This window comes from Prunus mume, linkage group LG3, assembly GCF_029339155.1.
Source record: "Prunus mume cultivar Tortuosa linkage group LG3, ASM2933915v1, whole genome shotgun sequence".
Classification (NCBI taxonomy): domain Eukaryota; kingdom Viridiplantae; phylum Streptophyta; class Magnoliopsida; order Rosales; family Rosaceae; genus Prunus; species Prunus mume.
The window spans coordinates 26665383-26680634 of record NC_142700.1 but is presented as its reverse complement, the minus strand read 5'-3'; the positions used below and the strand labels follow the sequence as shown (position 1 = coordinate 26680634).

Sequence of the window (15252 nt, the reverse complement as noted above, 5' to 3'; positions counted from 1 at the left end):
TTCTTCCTCTTCATGCTCTTGCCTCTTCAACACCCTCCTCAGGTTAGACATTGAGAGTAGAATGTGTTCTGTAAAATTTGAGAAATGAAAGAATAGATAAGATATGGTGTGAGAGGTATGAGTTGATGGTGTAGTTTTATAAAGGGATTTAGAAGATAGAGATTACACGTGACGTAATTTTAGAAGGTGAAAATCTTATATGAAATTTGAGATTATAATTTTTTAATAAATATATGAAAATCTTATCTGACATGGGAGACGTGGAGCAATTTTAGAAGGTGAAAATCTTATCTTCCATCTGACATTATAATTTTTTTTTTAATAAATATCCAAAAATCTTATCTGAAATAAGACATATGGCAGTGAGAATCTCATCCAAATTTTTTTTCTTCAAATTTGATGGACACGTAGCAACCGAAAATCTTATATGGAAATTTAATTCGAAAATGTTATGAAATTTTAGGTAAGAATTTTATAATAAATAGTGACACATGATAACTGAAAATATTATTTGAAAAACTATCAAAATTAATTGTTAAGTATATAAAAAATTGAAAATAAAGTAAAGGGAATAGTGTTTGCCCTTGCCCTAGTCTGTGGAATCAAAAGGTAAAGTTGTGATATTGCGTGAATAATGTCTGCTTACATTGCTTTACCTTGCCTTTGGGGATGGAGGTGCTCTTATAATATTATACGTAACATTATAATATTACATAATATAATTGATTGTAAAATTGTAAATGAGTAGGCCAAAAATAACCACCGAAATTTTCCTCCCATCTTTTTCCTTCTCAACATTTCACCCACAAGGCTGGTTGAAGAAGGAAAAGAAAGAACGAGCGAAAAAGAGGAAACATTCAAAAACAACAAAGATAAATAAAAGAAGAGAGAGATTCAAAACCCAAAAACCAAAATAGAAGTGAAAAGGGCAGGTCAGATTTCCTGTTCTACCATACCACCCTCCCTCCTCACCCATTCTTTCTTTCTCAATATTTTCTCAGATCCCAAACAACCTTTCCTCTTCTTCAACATGATCACGCTCGTTTGAGATCCTTCATTTTGTTTTGTACAGCCAAAAACCAATAATACAACAAAAATAAGGGAGAAGAGAGGGAGACCCAGAAAGGCCAAACGCCATGAACGACTTCGAGGGTCTCTTGGCCTCCGATTTCGGGTTCAAACCCTCAGGCAAATCGGCCCCAATGTCTGCTTCTTCAGCTAATTCTTCAAAGGCCCCAAACTTCGATCTCGGATCTAGTGGGTCCTCCCGATCAACTCGCGCAACCAATTCCTTTAGTGGGTCTCTCGCCGACGATCGCGATTCGATCTTCGGACCCTCAAAAACCCAAGAATTTGGCGATATCTTCGGCGGCTCGGCGAGGTATTCGACCAAATCGGAGAGCCGTGGCGAGGATGCGGCTTTCAACTTCGACTCTATGTTTGGCGGGTCTACTGATTCGGTTCCAAAGTCGTCGAATCCAGGGCCCGTTTACGATAAACCTGTTTACGACGACGACATTTTCGATGGCGTCCCGGGGCTGAAGAGCACGTCTTCAAAAGTCAAGTACGCGGACGTTTTCTCCACGGTCACGTCGCCGCCGTCCAAGGGGAGTAGTAGTGGATTTGATGACCTTCTTGGCGGCTTTGGTAAGGCAGAGCCCCAATTGAAGAGCTCAGGTTCCAGAGGATCGGATAGAGCTGAGAAGGTTGTGCCGGGTCTCGATGATTTGTTACCTGGGTTTGGAGGTAGTAACCCCGCTAGTGAAAGGTATTGGCATTTGCTTTCATTGCTATATGGTTTTTACTTTTATATTTAGGGAGCATGTTATTTTCTTGTTTGATCCAAGTATCAGTAGTCAAATTTAGATCAATTCTGTGCAATCACTTTTTAATTTGAATCATCCCCATATTGGCTGTTTATGCCTGTTTCTACTTTGTCTTGTGTAGCGGAATCACGCATTGTCAATGTTTTTTTTTTTTTGTACATGTTCAATTGCAATTGTACCCGAGTGTTGTTGGTGAGGCAAAATTTTACATTCTTAAGGACAGAAAATTGTACGATGAACAATTTGGATCAATATGCTTTACCCAATTTTTGATCAACTCGCATGTTGGATTTTAAATTTTGGTTCCTACTAATGTTTTTGGATGCTCATTGTTAGAATTCTTAATTTTCTGATTTCGGCTTGCAGTGTATTATTTGTTGAATTGGCATTTATTCCCAAGTCCTGATGAATGATAGTGATAGATCAAGTGATGCTTCACTTTTGATGGGTCACATTGGATTGGTTGAAATCGAGGCATGGACTTTGAGGATCATTTATGGTCTGAATTGTTGCTGTACTTTTTATTTGAAATATCTTATAATTCACTGGTATTACCTATTCAGATTTCTTACTCTGCAACAATGTTTGACTTTGCCCAAGGTTTTGGATTTTGATTCTGTAATGTGGTGCTGTGATTTCCATGAACTGTGTTGAATGAAGTTATAATTTTCCTGAACTGTGTAGAAGGAAAAATTATGGCACATAAACTCATAGGTATGAGGGGGAAAAGTGCAATCCTAGTTTTTTAAATTCATTGTCACATGGTACTTTGAGGGTGAATGATGAAATTGATGATTTTCCCCTGTGCTTCACTAGCAATTAGGTAGTTATTATTATTATTTTTTTGGGTCAAATGAGAGATAAGAAGGCGGCTCAGTTGAACACAGCTAGTTAGGTTTTGAGTTTTGTCTCTCTCTCTCTCTCTCTCTCTCTCTCTCTCTCTCTCTTACAGTCAGCCAACATAAGATGCTCTTGTTGTTTCAAGCAAGAAACTAATCAATCATCTAGATTCACAATCTCGAAAGAGAAAAGTTTCCTTATATGTATAGAGTGATTCATATTGTGTTGAGCTTAGGTATTTCCACATTTCACAGGGAAGAACACTGATAAACCTTCAGTCAGATTAGACAATTTAAATTTAAAAGTTTCGGACAAGCCTGACCTGTTATTAGTATGAAAGTATATGCAGTGTCCGAACTTTTGGTTTTGGGTAATTATATGAGCATTCACTATAAAAATTTTAATTTATTTTTTGTAAATGGAATGTATGCAGTTAAATTTAATTCTGATTTATCTTTGATGTATAGTGTTCTGATGTATTCTCAAATTCATCAACCTCCTTTAGTTGCATTGCTTTTTCTGTAAGCATGACGGTACCTTCATGTTCATTTTAAGTAAAAATCTTGCTTCTTTTATGCATCTGTACTGTATTTTTTATGTATCAGGTCAACCTCAGAGGCCAATTGGCCCCCTGAAACGAATGCCAATAATCTGTCTAAAACAACCTCCAAGGTGATGGAAGATCCTTTTGTAGTATCAGGGCAGTTGAAGGATCCCTTGGAAGAAATAAGTAGACTTTCTAAATCTGCAAGCTCAAAGGTTGATAGTCCATCTGTTGATAATGGGCGAGCATTTGATGATATTGATCCCTTTGATGGCCTTGGAAAGTCAGTCCCAGCATTTTCATCGGGAAGAAATTACAGGGGAAAGGATAGTGGCAATTTAAGGGCAGATACAAGCACAAATAACAGCAGAGCTTCAACTGCTAAAGAATCAACTGAGAAGCCTTCTGTGAGAAGTCCAGATAACCAGTCTCAGAAGAAGGTTCCTGTTGGAAATCATTGGGATTCTCATCAGACCTTGTTTGACATGCCCACAATTTCAACTGATTCTCAGAAATCAGCTGGTCAAACTATGTCGCCACCTTCCTATGTAAATGTTAGTCCTAAGGAAGCAAATGTACAGGTGGATAGGTCTCCAAGATCTGAAGAAAGCTTGGATTCATCTGATTATATATGGCTCACTGTTTCAGAGATCCCTCTAATGACTCAGCCCACTAGTGCTCCACCACCGTCAAGACCACCTCCTCCAAGGCCAGTGCAGGTTTCGAAGGCAAGAATGGGTTCCCCTGCTACCACAAATGCGAGAAAGAAGGCTAGTGAGTCTTCTACTCAGTTCTTTCAAGCTCCGAAGTCTGCTCCTGCTGCAGCGAGGGGCCCTGGTGTCTCTTCAATTGACGAACTTGAGGATTTTGCTATGGGTAAGAGCCAAAGTAACTTTGATGAACATGCAAATGGTCTTTCTGGTGAAGAATTGGAGATGAATTCAGTTGCTGCTGCCATGAAGGAGGCTATGGATAGAGCTGAGGCTAAATTCAGGCATGCGAAGGAAGTGAGAGAGAGAGGAAGTACAAAGGCTGCTAGAAGTAAAGAAGCACAGTTGGAAAAGGATGAGAAAGCTATGCAGGATGAGAAAGTGCTTAGAGAGAAACAGGAGAGGTTGGATAGTGAACGGCTGCAGAGGGAAAGCGAAGAGGAAGATATGGAACAAAGTAGAGTGGAGAAAGAGAGGGAAATTGAGAGGGCGTGGGAAGAGAAAGAGAGAGAACAAAGGAAACTTGAAAGGGAAAGGGAAAGGGAAAGAACCAGAGAAATGGAGAGGGAAAGGGATAAGGCCAGACAAGCTGTGGAAAGGGCTACTAGGGAAGCACGAGAGAGAGCAGCTGCTGAAGCTCGCATAAAAGCTGAACGGGCTAAATCAGAGAGAGCTGCTGTAGACAAGGCAACTGCTGAAGCTAGAGAACGTGCTGAAAGGGCTGCAGTTCAGAGAGCTCAAGCTGAAGCTCGGGAAAGGGCTGCAGCGGAGGCAAAGGAAAGAGCAGAAAAGGCTGCTGCAGAAGCCAGAGAAAGAGCAAATGCAGAAGCAAAGGAGAGGGAAGCAAGGGAGAGAGCTGCTGCAGCAAGGGCTGGAGCTGAAGCACGAACAAGAGCTGAACGTGCTGCGGTAGAAAGGGCTGCTGCAGAGGCACGAGAAAGGGCTGCTGCAGAGGCTCGAGAAAGGGCTGCTGCTGCTGCTGCAAGGGCAAACCAACAAAAGAGTGAAAACGATCTTGAGCACTTTTTCAGCATGGGTCGAGCTAGCAGTGCACCACGACCTAGGGCTAATTCCTCGGTGAGGACATGGTTGCAAAATGCTTTTTCATTGGCATTTGGAAATTGTGTTTTTGACTAGATGGCTTTATTTCAGGACCCATTTCAGAACAGGCAAGAGCCTGAAGTTCCAAAGACATCAAGCACTGCTTCCTCGAATATAAGAAAAGCAAATTCAACCACAAATATTGTTGACGATCTTTCAGCAATTTTTGGAGGTAGTTTGAAACTTGGTGTTCAGTTCAGTTATTTGATTGTAAATATTCTTGTGTAACTATGTATAATGTTGCTTCTGCTGAACTTTCTAATTTTGGTGAAAAGCTGCTCCATCTTCTGGAGGAGAGTTCCAGGAAGTTGAAGGAGAAACTGAAGAAAGGCGAAGAGCCAGGTTAGAACGACACCAAAGGACCCAGGAGCGTACGGTATGTGTTTTCTTTCTTTAGATTTGTATATTTTAGTTCCCTTGAATAAAATGGAAAGTATATGTGTTCCTCAGAATCTGAACCAATTTATATCATGCGTACATGTGCCTATGCTATGTTTTATTGTGGTATCTGAGAAGTTCTCATTGTTGTCTTTGTTTTTCAGGCAAAAGCACTGGCTGAAAAGAACGAGAGAGACCTTCACGCCCTAAGAGAGCAAGCTGAGAGACATGTAAATCACTGTTTGCCATTAAATAACTGTCTTCCTATGTGCTGTATGACAGCTTCTTTCTGTCTGATTGGATGTATAGACTAGGTGAATATGCAATATGGGTTTATGCTTGTTGTCATTGACCTATAATTGCATAAGAACATAAAGTTACTTGTTTTGTTTTATAAATATAACTTAATCAAAGAGGTTGGGTTTTTGCCAACCAATTCAGTATTTATGTCCCACAAAGTTGCATCCTTGATATTAATTTTTATTGGGATGCAAGTTTTGTCACTTGTAAGTGAGAGTATATTTCTTAACTTGCGACTGCTACAAATTGGTAGAATTTATTGGCTTGTCTTCACTTTTTGTATGTTTGTATATGTCTACTTTAATTTGCCATTCAATTTATTTCCCTATATGTCTTAGCATCTCAGCTATACTGAAGCTCACATTAAGTTTTTTGAGTTATCACTGATTGTTTTATTCTTGTAAATTTTTTCAGAGGATTGCTGAAACATTAGATGTTGAGATCAAGCGTTGGGCTGCAGGCAAAGAGGGGAATTTGCGTGCTCTGCTGTCGACCATGCAATATGTATGTTTAATTGAAATATTGCGGTTCTCAGATGCTCCTCATTTTGATTATTTTACATTTTTCTTTTGTGTTGAGGTACATTGGGGTTTGGGTATCATGGGGCACTTCCTTCTTTCCTTTATGGAACGATGGTTTCTGTGGTTGGTTATGAGGTGGCTTGTAGGTTAACTTATTATAGCCACAAATATGAGGAGAAGTCCTACTAGAGAATGGTGAAGATGGTTAGCAGCTTGTGCTTGCATGGGAAACCATTAGTGGCATGCTAGCGCCCCTTTAATGCTGTCTTCTTTGTTTGAGAGCCATATCTGCAAGGTTCTCTGGATGTACAATCTTGGAGAGTTTTTTTTGGTGTTCTTATCTGCATATGGTCAGACTGTAGACTTTCTCCTGCATCATTGTTTTCTTGTTGCCAGTTGAAAAGGCAGTGTTTAGGCGGAAATACCAAATCAGTTTAGGTTTCTTTTCTTTAGTCCTATAAAGCCGTGTTTCTTCTGAATCATTGTTTTGTTGTGGCAATTTGGATGAGTAAATATAAAACTGTGTTTCTTATTATGTGTGCTCAAAGTACTTGATAGTGGTGGATATACTTGAATATTGAATGGTTCCACAATTATTGTAAAATTTATGCTGGTTACACTAACTCAACTGTTTGAATGATCATCAGGTTCTCTGGCCTGAATGTGGTTGGCAGCCAGTTTCTTTGACTGATATGATTACTGCTGCCTCAGTTAAGAAAGTATATAGGAAGGCAACTTTGTGTATTCATCCTGATAAAGTACAACAAAAAGGTGCCAATCTTCAACAGAAGTATATAGCCGAGAAGGTGTTCGACCTCCTTAAGGTAATTTCTACAAATCAAAGTATTATTTCAGAGAGCTGTTTATCAGTTACCCATTACTGTTGCTTTTGTGCTGCTTTAGGTATTATTAGTGATTACATCAGAGAATAGTTAGGTTGCTTGATTTGACATTAGTATCATTATACACATCTGGGTAGTTTGGTATGGACACTAGTATTCCCATAGAAAGCTGATTGCACTCGTTGAATTATTATAGGAAGCTTGGAACAAGTTCAATTCAGAGGAGCTTTTTTGAAACCCTTAAATGATTCTACCGCTTTGAGTTACTTCATTTGGCAACCAGATCATTTGTCATAAGGGAAGATGAATCTTCGCGTCTTTTCTAGAAGAAAGACTTCGCATCGGTGATGGTGGAAATTTTGATTGAATTTGAAAATATATTGAGAGAGGCTTCCATTTGCCACTGAGATGCCTGGATGGTATTCTCTTATATTGCCCTTTTTAATTCCCCTCTCTCACTTGTAATTGTTTCTTTATGGGAACCAGGGGTTTTATGATGTTTGAAAGATCGCTTGATGAAAAATGGGAAAGGCTGGTTGATGTAGAATGCCATATTGTGTGGTATTGCACAAAACTTTGTTCAGTGATTCACGTGATGTTAGGGTGGGCAGATTTTGCCCTTTTTATTTTTTGTATTTGTTTGTGATATAGCACATTCTGTTGAATATAAATATATATACCATTATTTGTATTGATATCAAAACATTCATATATCAATGTATGATTGAGCTCTCTGAGTTTTTATGAATTCCGTCTGCTTTTGTACTTTCTTTGTTTTCGAATAACAATCTTTCACTGTCAACAACAGACAATTTGGAAAAGTTGTACTTAAAACATGCCTCCCTATTATTTTATCCCTAGAGCTTTTATTTGACACAAACTTGGGGTTAATCTTAACTCTAACATGCATTGCATGCTTTCTTGCCATTGTCACTTGGAGGCTTAATTGTTGTGTGCGTGGTTGAAGATAAACCTTATGGAGCATGAAGTCCCAAAGTTCATGCTTTAGCCTAAACTGAGGCTGCATTAGCAGTTTGGGTTGCTATGGGGTTTGGAAGAACTCCATCCTTAGTCTCTTTTTTCTCAGTGCCAGTATGTTTGGCTGTCAATCCTAAAATTTACTGTTGTTATTAGGGCTGTTTGCTTTTTGGCAAAAGAAAGTTAGGGCTGTTTGCTGTATCTACTCAAGGTAATGATCACAGAGAGAGAGTTGGGGCAAATCTTCTGGCTTTTTCTCGTTAAGATTACTCAAAACAGTGCAATAGGCCTTTCATTCTTTAAGAGTCGAGCAAACTAAGGCTTAACTGATGAAATGGTTTTCTACTAGAATGATAGCTGTTATTTTGAGCAGCTGTAAACATCATTTATAAACTTAAACTAAAAATAGACTTAATAACATGTAGCCTTAGACCCGAGGTCATAGGTTCGATTACCCCCTCTTCCAATATTGCTTGTGTGAAAAAGAGGTTGACTTAATACAACTTTAACTTTGATTTTTGTAACATTGGGATGACTTGGATAATTCTATCTAATTATGAGTTTTGTTTTCATTAATGGTTGGAGATTTTTCTACAACACTGATGTTAATAGTTGAAGGTTGTAACCCACCTTCAGATTGGATTTGAGAAATTTGAAGCTTTGAGTTGTGAGCGGTTTTGGTATAAATATCAGTTAGCTGTTGATGAGTCATACAAACAAACCAGTTTAGTAGCCACCAACTCACGGATAATTATGAAATGGTAATCAATTACAGCATTTTTCACATTTACAGGGAAGGGAAGTGAATTTCACTGATTTCCTTTTGCGTACAGACAAAGGTTAGTCAGTGACAGATTTAGTAGCTGGTTTTGAACGGTCGGTAAACCTTCAAGTCGAGCATGACGCCGGCAATTGAACCGGCAGCAGCAACTAGAGAAATTACCAGGCAAGCAATGCTCAACATTTGGAGGCAAATCCATCTTGTGCTCCATTTTGGAATCTGCTTCTGTGCAATATACATCTCAACTGGGAAATAGACAGTTAATGGCCAAAATCCCAATGCCCCAAGTAGCCCCACCACATCATTGAAGAAGGGAAGCAGCATTGATATTATTGTGGTTAGCATCACGAATTTTGTTCTCCAAACCAGTCGAAAGAGGTTTAACTTAAATGAGGGTAGCCCAGGCACTGGGACTTGAAACTCTTTGGTGATAAGCTTGCTTTCAGGCCATCTCTGTGCTGCCCATTTCTCAACAAAGGCAAAGATGGGTTGGCAAAATACTTGATATGCTCCAACAAGGTGGACTACTATGGCGGCATTAGCAATGTCAAGCAGCCAAAATGGGTTGTAGAAGCCGAAACCGGTGAGAAGATTTCCAGGGGCAAAGTCTCCAAAAGCTGCATAGCCCATGCACCCACAAAGCATGTAGAAAGTTGTCGTTACCGCGATGCTTAGCAAGGTTGCCTTTTTCATGGTCTTTGCTTCTGATGGTGGGGCTTTGATGGTGTCCTGTGAGCCCAGGTTAGGTTAAACTTTAACTAGAGCTCAACCCTTGATCCTGTTTTTAGGGTGTCTATTTCAATGAGAAAAGAGTGAGGGTACCTGAATTTCAATGAGAATCACTGAATATGAGTAGGCAAAGGCAATGTCACCAAGAGCTTGGAAACTCCTCCACATCTTTTGAGTTTCGGTCACAGTTCCGATGCTTATGCCGGTGAGGCTGCCCCTAAAAGTCCCGGTTGCTGCTCCCAAAAACAGAAGAGATCTCAAATCAGCTAGTATTTGTTTATTCAAATTCAACTTGAATGTTCAATTAGTTGGTGTTTAGAAACACTGACTTGCAACTTTTACAATTCCAAGGGCAAGACCAATGGAAGAATAGGTGAAAGACATAACAGCAGCAACAATTGATAGCCACCATATTTGATCAAAATCCGGGATTTGAGAGAGCAAAACTTCTGTGACGCCAAACAAGATCATGTAGGGGTTGCTTGACATATGACACGGCTTCTTTCCTCCACTCTCATGGAAGCAATTGGATCGCTTGATTGCCCTATCAAGGAAAATTAACCAAAATATTGAACATCAACCAAACATTCAAGAAGCCAAGGAAAATCTAATATCCAGCAGTTGGCGTGTAAGTTGGAGGAATATACTACTAACATCATGCTAACAGATGCTGCAATGGTGTATCCAATGGCAATTCCAAAAAGGTTCAAATACTGAATTAGCCCACAAGCCTTGACCCTTGCTCCACCTGCATGAAGAGATTGAGATCCTTTTCTTACTACAATATTTGGGTTTGGAAAACAACCCAATTATAATACGCCCTTGGAAACACAAGCAAGTCCGAGACTAGAGACGAGGAGAAATACCAGTAGACTAAAAGCTAATTAGAGAAGTAAGAGAGTAGAAGTGTGCATGCAAATATTGTTATGTACATACATACCAAGAATGGAGCGGACAGCGTCTATGTAAGTGTAGTTTCGCTTGCCGGTGAGGGGGTCCCCGGAACGGTAACAGTCAGAGAGGAGACATGAAGTGTAGTAGCTGACAAAGGAGAACAAGAACATGACAGATGGACCAGCAATCCATCCTAGCTGAGCAATGGCCCATGCCAAGGAAAGCACCCCAGATCCAATCACAGCCGTTATTATGTGTGCACTTGCGGTCCATACACTTCCTGCATGCATTAAACAGAAGACAGATTTTGTGAGATGCATACATACAATATATACATACAACAATGTTGGTTTGGGACAGAGGAAACAGAACAGGGAAGGGGTTGGGAAAGCCACCAGTTCGTTTGAGCCGTCCGTCGTCGTCAAAGCATTTGGAGCCATTGTTCTTTGGAACCACATCAATGGAGATGTCAAAGACTTGTTGATTGTTGTTCTCACTCATTTTTTGTATGAACAGAGCCAAAAAAGAGTAGGGTGCTTTTTTTTTTCCTTTGGAGAAGTTAGAATTTAAAACATAAACACAAATGCCTAAAGCAAAGCTAGAGAGACAACTCAAAGACTTTGGAGGCAAGAATTCGAGACTCTGAAGTGAGGTGGGAAGAGTGGGAGTGTGTGGGGGTATATATAACGGGTCCGAACGTCCTTGGGGGTCTAAAGAAAAGCAAATTTAAAAAAAAAATAAAAATAAAAACAATACCACACACCTGATAATACATTGACTTTAGGATGATTGATTTTCACTAGTGGCAAAACTCAACTTTGGGCCTACCACACATGTCAACATGACATGAAAGAATATGTAGCAACTAGCTAGCTTGACATTGTGAATGGCAAAAAATTGCTTGTCGGAAAAATCTTTCTCAGTATTATATATATATATATATATATATATTAATTATGAATTAAGTTTCTATACAAACATAGAACTGCGGATTAATAATCTTGTTTCATTTGATACTAACTACTAACTCAAGCTCTCCTGAGCAATGATTAATTGCAAAATACACCTAGAACATTAAAATGCTTTCGAGGTTAGTCTGAGTGGTGAGGGAAAGATCAAATATATGCATGACGAAAAATGGGTTAAAATTAGAATCTTTCAATAGTATGATACCTTAGCAATTAAACAAAATCTAATTAGAATGGTCTGTTTGGTATCCAACTTAGATTCAATTTTATGAACTCAAAAACAGATTTTAAGTCAAAAGCCACAAAAACCCGTTTGGTAGGCCCATTTTTAAAAACTCGAAAACACCCTCATTATTAAAAAAAAAGAAGAAGTGAAGTTTTATAAATTCTCTCTCTCTCTCTCTCTCTCTCTCTCTCTCTCTCTCTCCACCCTCTCCCGTCTCCCTCTCTCTCCTTCCTCTCTCATCTCTCGTCTCTATCTCTCCTTCCTCTCCCGTCTCTCTCTCCATCTCTCTCCTCCCTCTCTCCTTTTCTTTTGTTAATTTCAATTTGGGAATCTAGGATTTTTGATTTTCTGATTTTGACTTCAATTTTTTTTAGATCTTAAAAATAATTTGGAGTTCAATATCAAACAAGTTTTTAGATCTTAAAATCACTATTTGAAATAAAATAAAACATAAAAAAGATGAGGTAAGAAGTCAACTTAAAATAATTGATAAAAGATAACTTTTTTTTAGTGTATATCTTACTAAAGTTTGCTTTTGCATTGGTATCGCATGTGGATAGCTTCCCATTTTTACTGAAAGTGAAGAATCTGTGCTCCTTGTTCCTTAGATTTGGTTATATCTTTATGTGTTTTGATTGGTTATTCATGTTAGCATCAAACAATGCATCATGGTTTTTTATTCGTTTTCTTTTCTTTTTCTTTGCTTTTTTCTAAGTGAATTGTGTGCTTGGTCCTATTACATTAAAGAGTCATGATAGAGGTACACAAGTTTCACAAAAACTATTTTACACATAAATATGGTGACTTGCCTGGCAATGATGATGCGTTTTAGTGCCATAGGGTTAGAAGCTGAGAACACTGGTCTGCAAGTCAATGTTCTTTTTGACTGGGCTAGATCCCCATTGGCAACTAAATTTTAATTATTAGACATATATTTTCATTAAACCCAAGTATTACATTGAATTTTGATTGTAGCCATTTTAGGTACATTATTTTTAAATATACGTAGACAAATTATAGATACATCAATATTCTTAGATACATTTATTTAGACATATGAATGAATCTACGATTTTTACGTATATACACCCATCATCCACATTATATCTCTTATTTGGTGCAAGAGATTTTGAAAATCATTGCAATGGTTAGGATTAATGTAATTTTATTGCATGAAATTGAACTAAAATAGTAAAATCTTACTTGCAATGGTGTGATTTAGTTCATTACAATAGATGCAATTGCAATAGAGACCCACCTATCTATTGAATTGCATTATACCTTTTTTTGCCTATATATTTGAAAAAAAATAATCCAAATATATATATATATATATATATATATACAAGTTTGGCATGAAATTAATTAATTTTTTCTTCAAATATATTTAAAATTTGTCTTTAAAAAAAAATTCTCTTTGAGAATATTTCAATGGTATAATTTATAGTGTTATTAAATTTATCCATTTTATTTTATTTGAGTATAAAAAATATCATGCAAGAAGATATAACTACTGATTAGAAGCTATTGAACTGTATCATTGCAAGTAAAAATACAGTTCAATTCAATAGATGCCAATGCAATGGAACTGAAAACAAATGTGATAACTTTTTCTTTTCTCTGTTTTGGGTGGAAAATAGGAGTGGTATTTACGTTTACTAGTAAAAAGATTTTGTATTTGGGGCCTACCACTAAAAAGCCTAAAAATGTAATGACCATTAATCAATCTTGTTTGAATTCTTAAAGCAAATAAGGTTGTAGCGTCTGATTCTTGCACCTTTTCGTGCAAATTACTGAGGAGAGATAGGCTATTAATTTTCACTATAAAAGTGCTCTTATCATTTAGTGGGTACTCGGGAAGCATATCTTCAACTTCTCTTTCTGATTACAAAGTAAGTAAGGAGTCCTCAAATGGTCAATTATGAAGGTATGTGGTTGGCTGTGAGAAAGAGGCATGCACTTTAATTTTTAACCTATCCCAGATTAATGTTCTTATAACTAAGCACACTTACTCAAATATACACATTTTTCATGTGGAGTTGGAGAAACCATGTTTATTTTTCATACCTAAAACAATGAGTTTATCATAGCAAATTAGTGCAATGGGTTTGTATCTCAAGTGGTTAAGAGTAGTAACCATTGTTGTACCCAAGGTCTTGTGTTTGAATATATCATCTCCAATATCGCTCGTATAAAAAAAAGGTATAGCAAAATAGTATATATCAAGCAATTCGTTAGCCTAGATTGGATAATAAGCTAATAAATTGTTGAGAAATTTATAATAAAATTCATTTCTTCCATTGATTTTATATATAAACACTAAAAGCTATAAATTGAAGTAAAAACCCAAAAAGGACCAACTGATGTATGAAATACCATTATTATCCTTACATTATGATTTTTAGAAGAAAAAAAAGGGTAAATTTCATTTTACTACCTGGAAATTTCCCGAAATTCAGACTTTATTACATAAAGGTTTTTTCGTATCAACTTCATATCCAAAGTTTGACGTTTCTTCAATTTTCATACATCCGTAAATCATTCCGTAAAATACTATATCAAATGATGACGTGGCAGTTTTTCTCAAATGATAATGTGGTTTAATGATTCGTCCATATTTTGCCACATAGAACAAAAGGTAAAATAAATAATTTTGTTAAAAGGAAAAGAAAATGAAATATGTAGGAACATCACCTAAATTTTTAGCCATGTGTATGATTATCATTCAAAATTTTATTCCCTTTAATTTCTACTATTTATTATCTAAACTCTGTAAAAGTGTTGCAATTTACTACATATGTCAAGTCCATCCACATATTAGGAGTCATTAAAATCGATTTCCCTCCATAGCCATACCTAGAAATTTTGAACCTCCAAACCGATCGAACCAGATGAGTTGGTTGGGTATTTTTAACTCAATTTTTAGCTTTTGGTCCATAAACCAAATCTTTATAAGTCAGCTCAATCACGATTGAAGATGTCTAAAACCTTCGGTTCAACGAACCAAACCGACCAAGTTTTGTGTTATCAAAATATTGCAAAACTATGCACTTTTGGGGGATCCAAACCCTAATGAGGTCCTCAAGTGGACTACTTGGCTTTGATGTTAAATGTATGTACAACCATGGTATTTAATGACTTCTGAAAGAAATTTAAAAATATTATATAAAAAAACATCTCTCTGATTCCCAGCAGCTTCACTCATCCACTCTCGTATCTCTTTTTTTCTTTTTCTTTTTTCTTTTTGTTAGCCGATTCTTCCCCTCCCTATCTCTTTCCTCTTTATCGCCGCCCTCCTTCTTCATCTCCTCCTCTCTTTTCTCTACCTCTCGATATTTACCGTTGTTGAACTGTTCCAACTGGATTCATTTGTGTTAAGAGAATTTGTCCCACATTGAAAAATTAAGGGACCTAGCCTGGGTTTATAAGAAGTTGGGCTACTCCCCCAATGGCCAATTGGTTTTGGAGTGGAACCTCAATTTCCTTTATGGTATCAGAGCAAGGCTTCACGTGTTGGACCCAACGGCCACACGTGCTCCCACGTCACCCAATATGTGTTGTCCACGTGTTAGGCTTGAAAGTCTCCAACACGTGCGGGGGCGTGTTGAGAGTAA

General features: G+C 37.6%; 2 protein-coding genes across 2 annotated transcripts; one reads left to right on the top strand and one right to left on the bottom strand.

Moving 5' to 3' along the window:
- The first annotated feature begins 807 nt into the window (after positions 1-807).
- LOC103327029 (auxilin-related protein 2-like) lies at positions 808-7810 on the top strand. Its single transcript, XM_008229299.2, has 8 exons — positions 808-1768; positions 3272-4997; positions 5073-5193; positions 5297-5397; positions 5564-5629; positions 6114-6203; positions 6868-7044; positions 7259-7810. Exons 1-8 carry the CDS (start codon positions 1137-1139, stop codon positions 7295-7297), a joined length of 2952 nt encoding a protein of 983 aa, XP_008227521.2. The 5' UTR covers positions 808-1136; the 3' UTR covers positions 7298-7810.
- Positions 7811-8770: 960 nt separating this feature from the next.
- On the bottom strand, positions 8771-11118 carry AAP4 (amino acid permease 4). The gene is made up of 6 exons (XM_008229296.2): positions 10840-11118; positions 10491-10724; positions 10205-10298; positions 9880-10094; positions 9644-9783; positions 8771-9550 (listed from the first exon to the last, which is right to left on the bottom strand). The coding sequence occupies exons 1-6, from the start codon at positions 10943-10945 to the stop codon at positions 8897-8899; spliced, it is 1443 nt and encodes a 480-aa protein (XP_008227518.2). The 5' UTR covers positions 10946-11118; the 3' UTR covers positions 8771-8896.
- Between the last annotated feature and the right edge of the window lie 4134 nt (positions 11119-15252).

Excerpts from the sequence above, each read along its gene's own strand:
- LOC103327029 (XM_008229299.2), top strand. The coding sequence starts at position 1,137 with ATGAACGACTTCGAGGGTCTCTTGGCCTCCGATTTCGGGTTCAAACCC. Across the intron at positions 1,769-3,271 it reads AGTAACCCCGCTAGTGAAAG|GTCAACCTCAGAGGCCAATT; the intron begins GTATTGGCATTT and ends TTTATGTATCAG. Across the intron at positions 4,998-5,072 it reads GACCTAGGGCTAATTCCTCG|GACCCATTTCAGAACAGGCA; the intron begins GTGAGGACATGG and ends GCTTTATTTCAG.
- AAP4 (XM_008229296.2), bottom strand. The coding sequence starts at position 10,945 with ATGAGTGAGAACAACAATCAACAAGTCTTTGACATCTCCATTGATGTG. Across the intron at positions 10,725-10,839 it reads CGGACGGCTCAAACGAACTG|GAAGTGTATGGACCGCAAGT; the intron begins GTGGCTTTCCCA and ends TAATGCATGCAG. Across the intron at positions 9,551-9,643 it reads TGATTCTCATTGAAATTCAG|GACACCATCAAAGCCCCACC; the intron begins GTACCCTCACTC and ends CTGGGCTCACAG.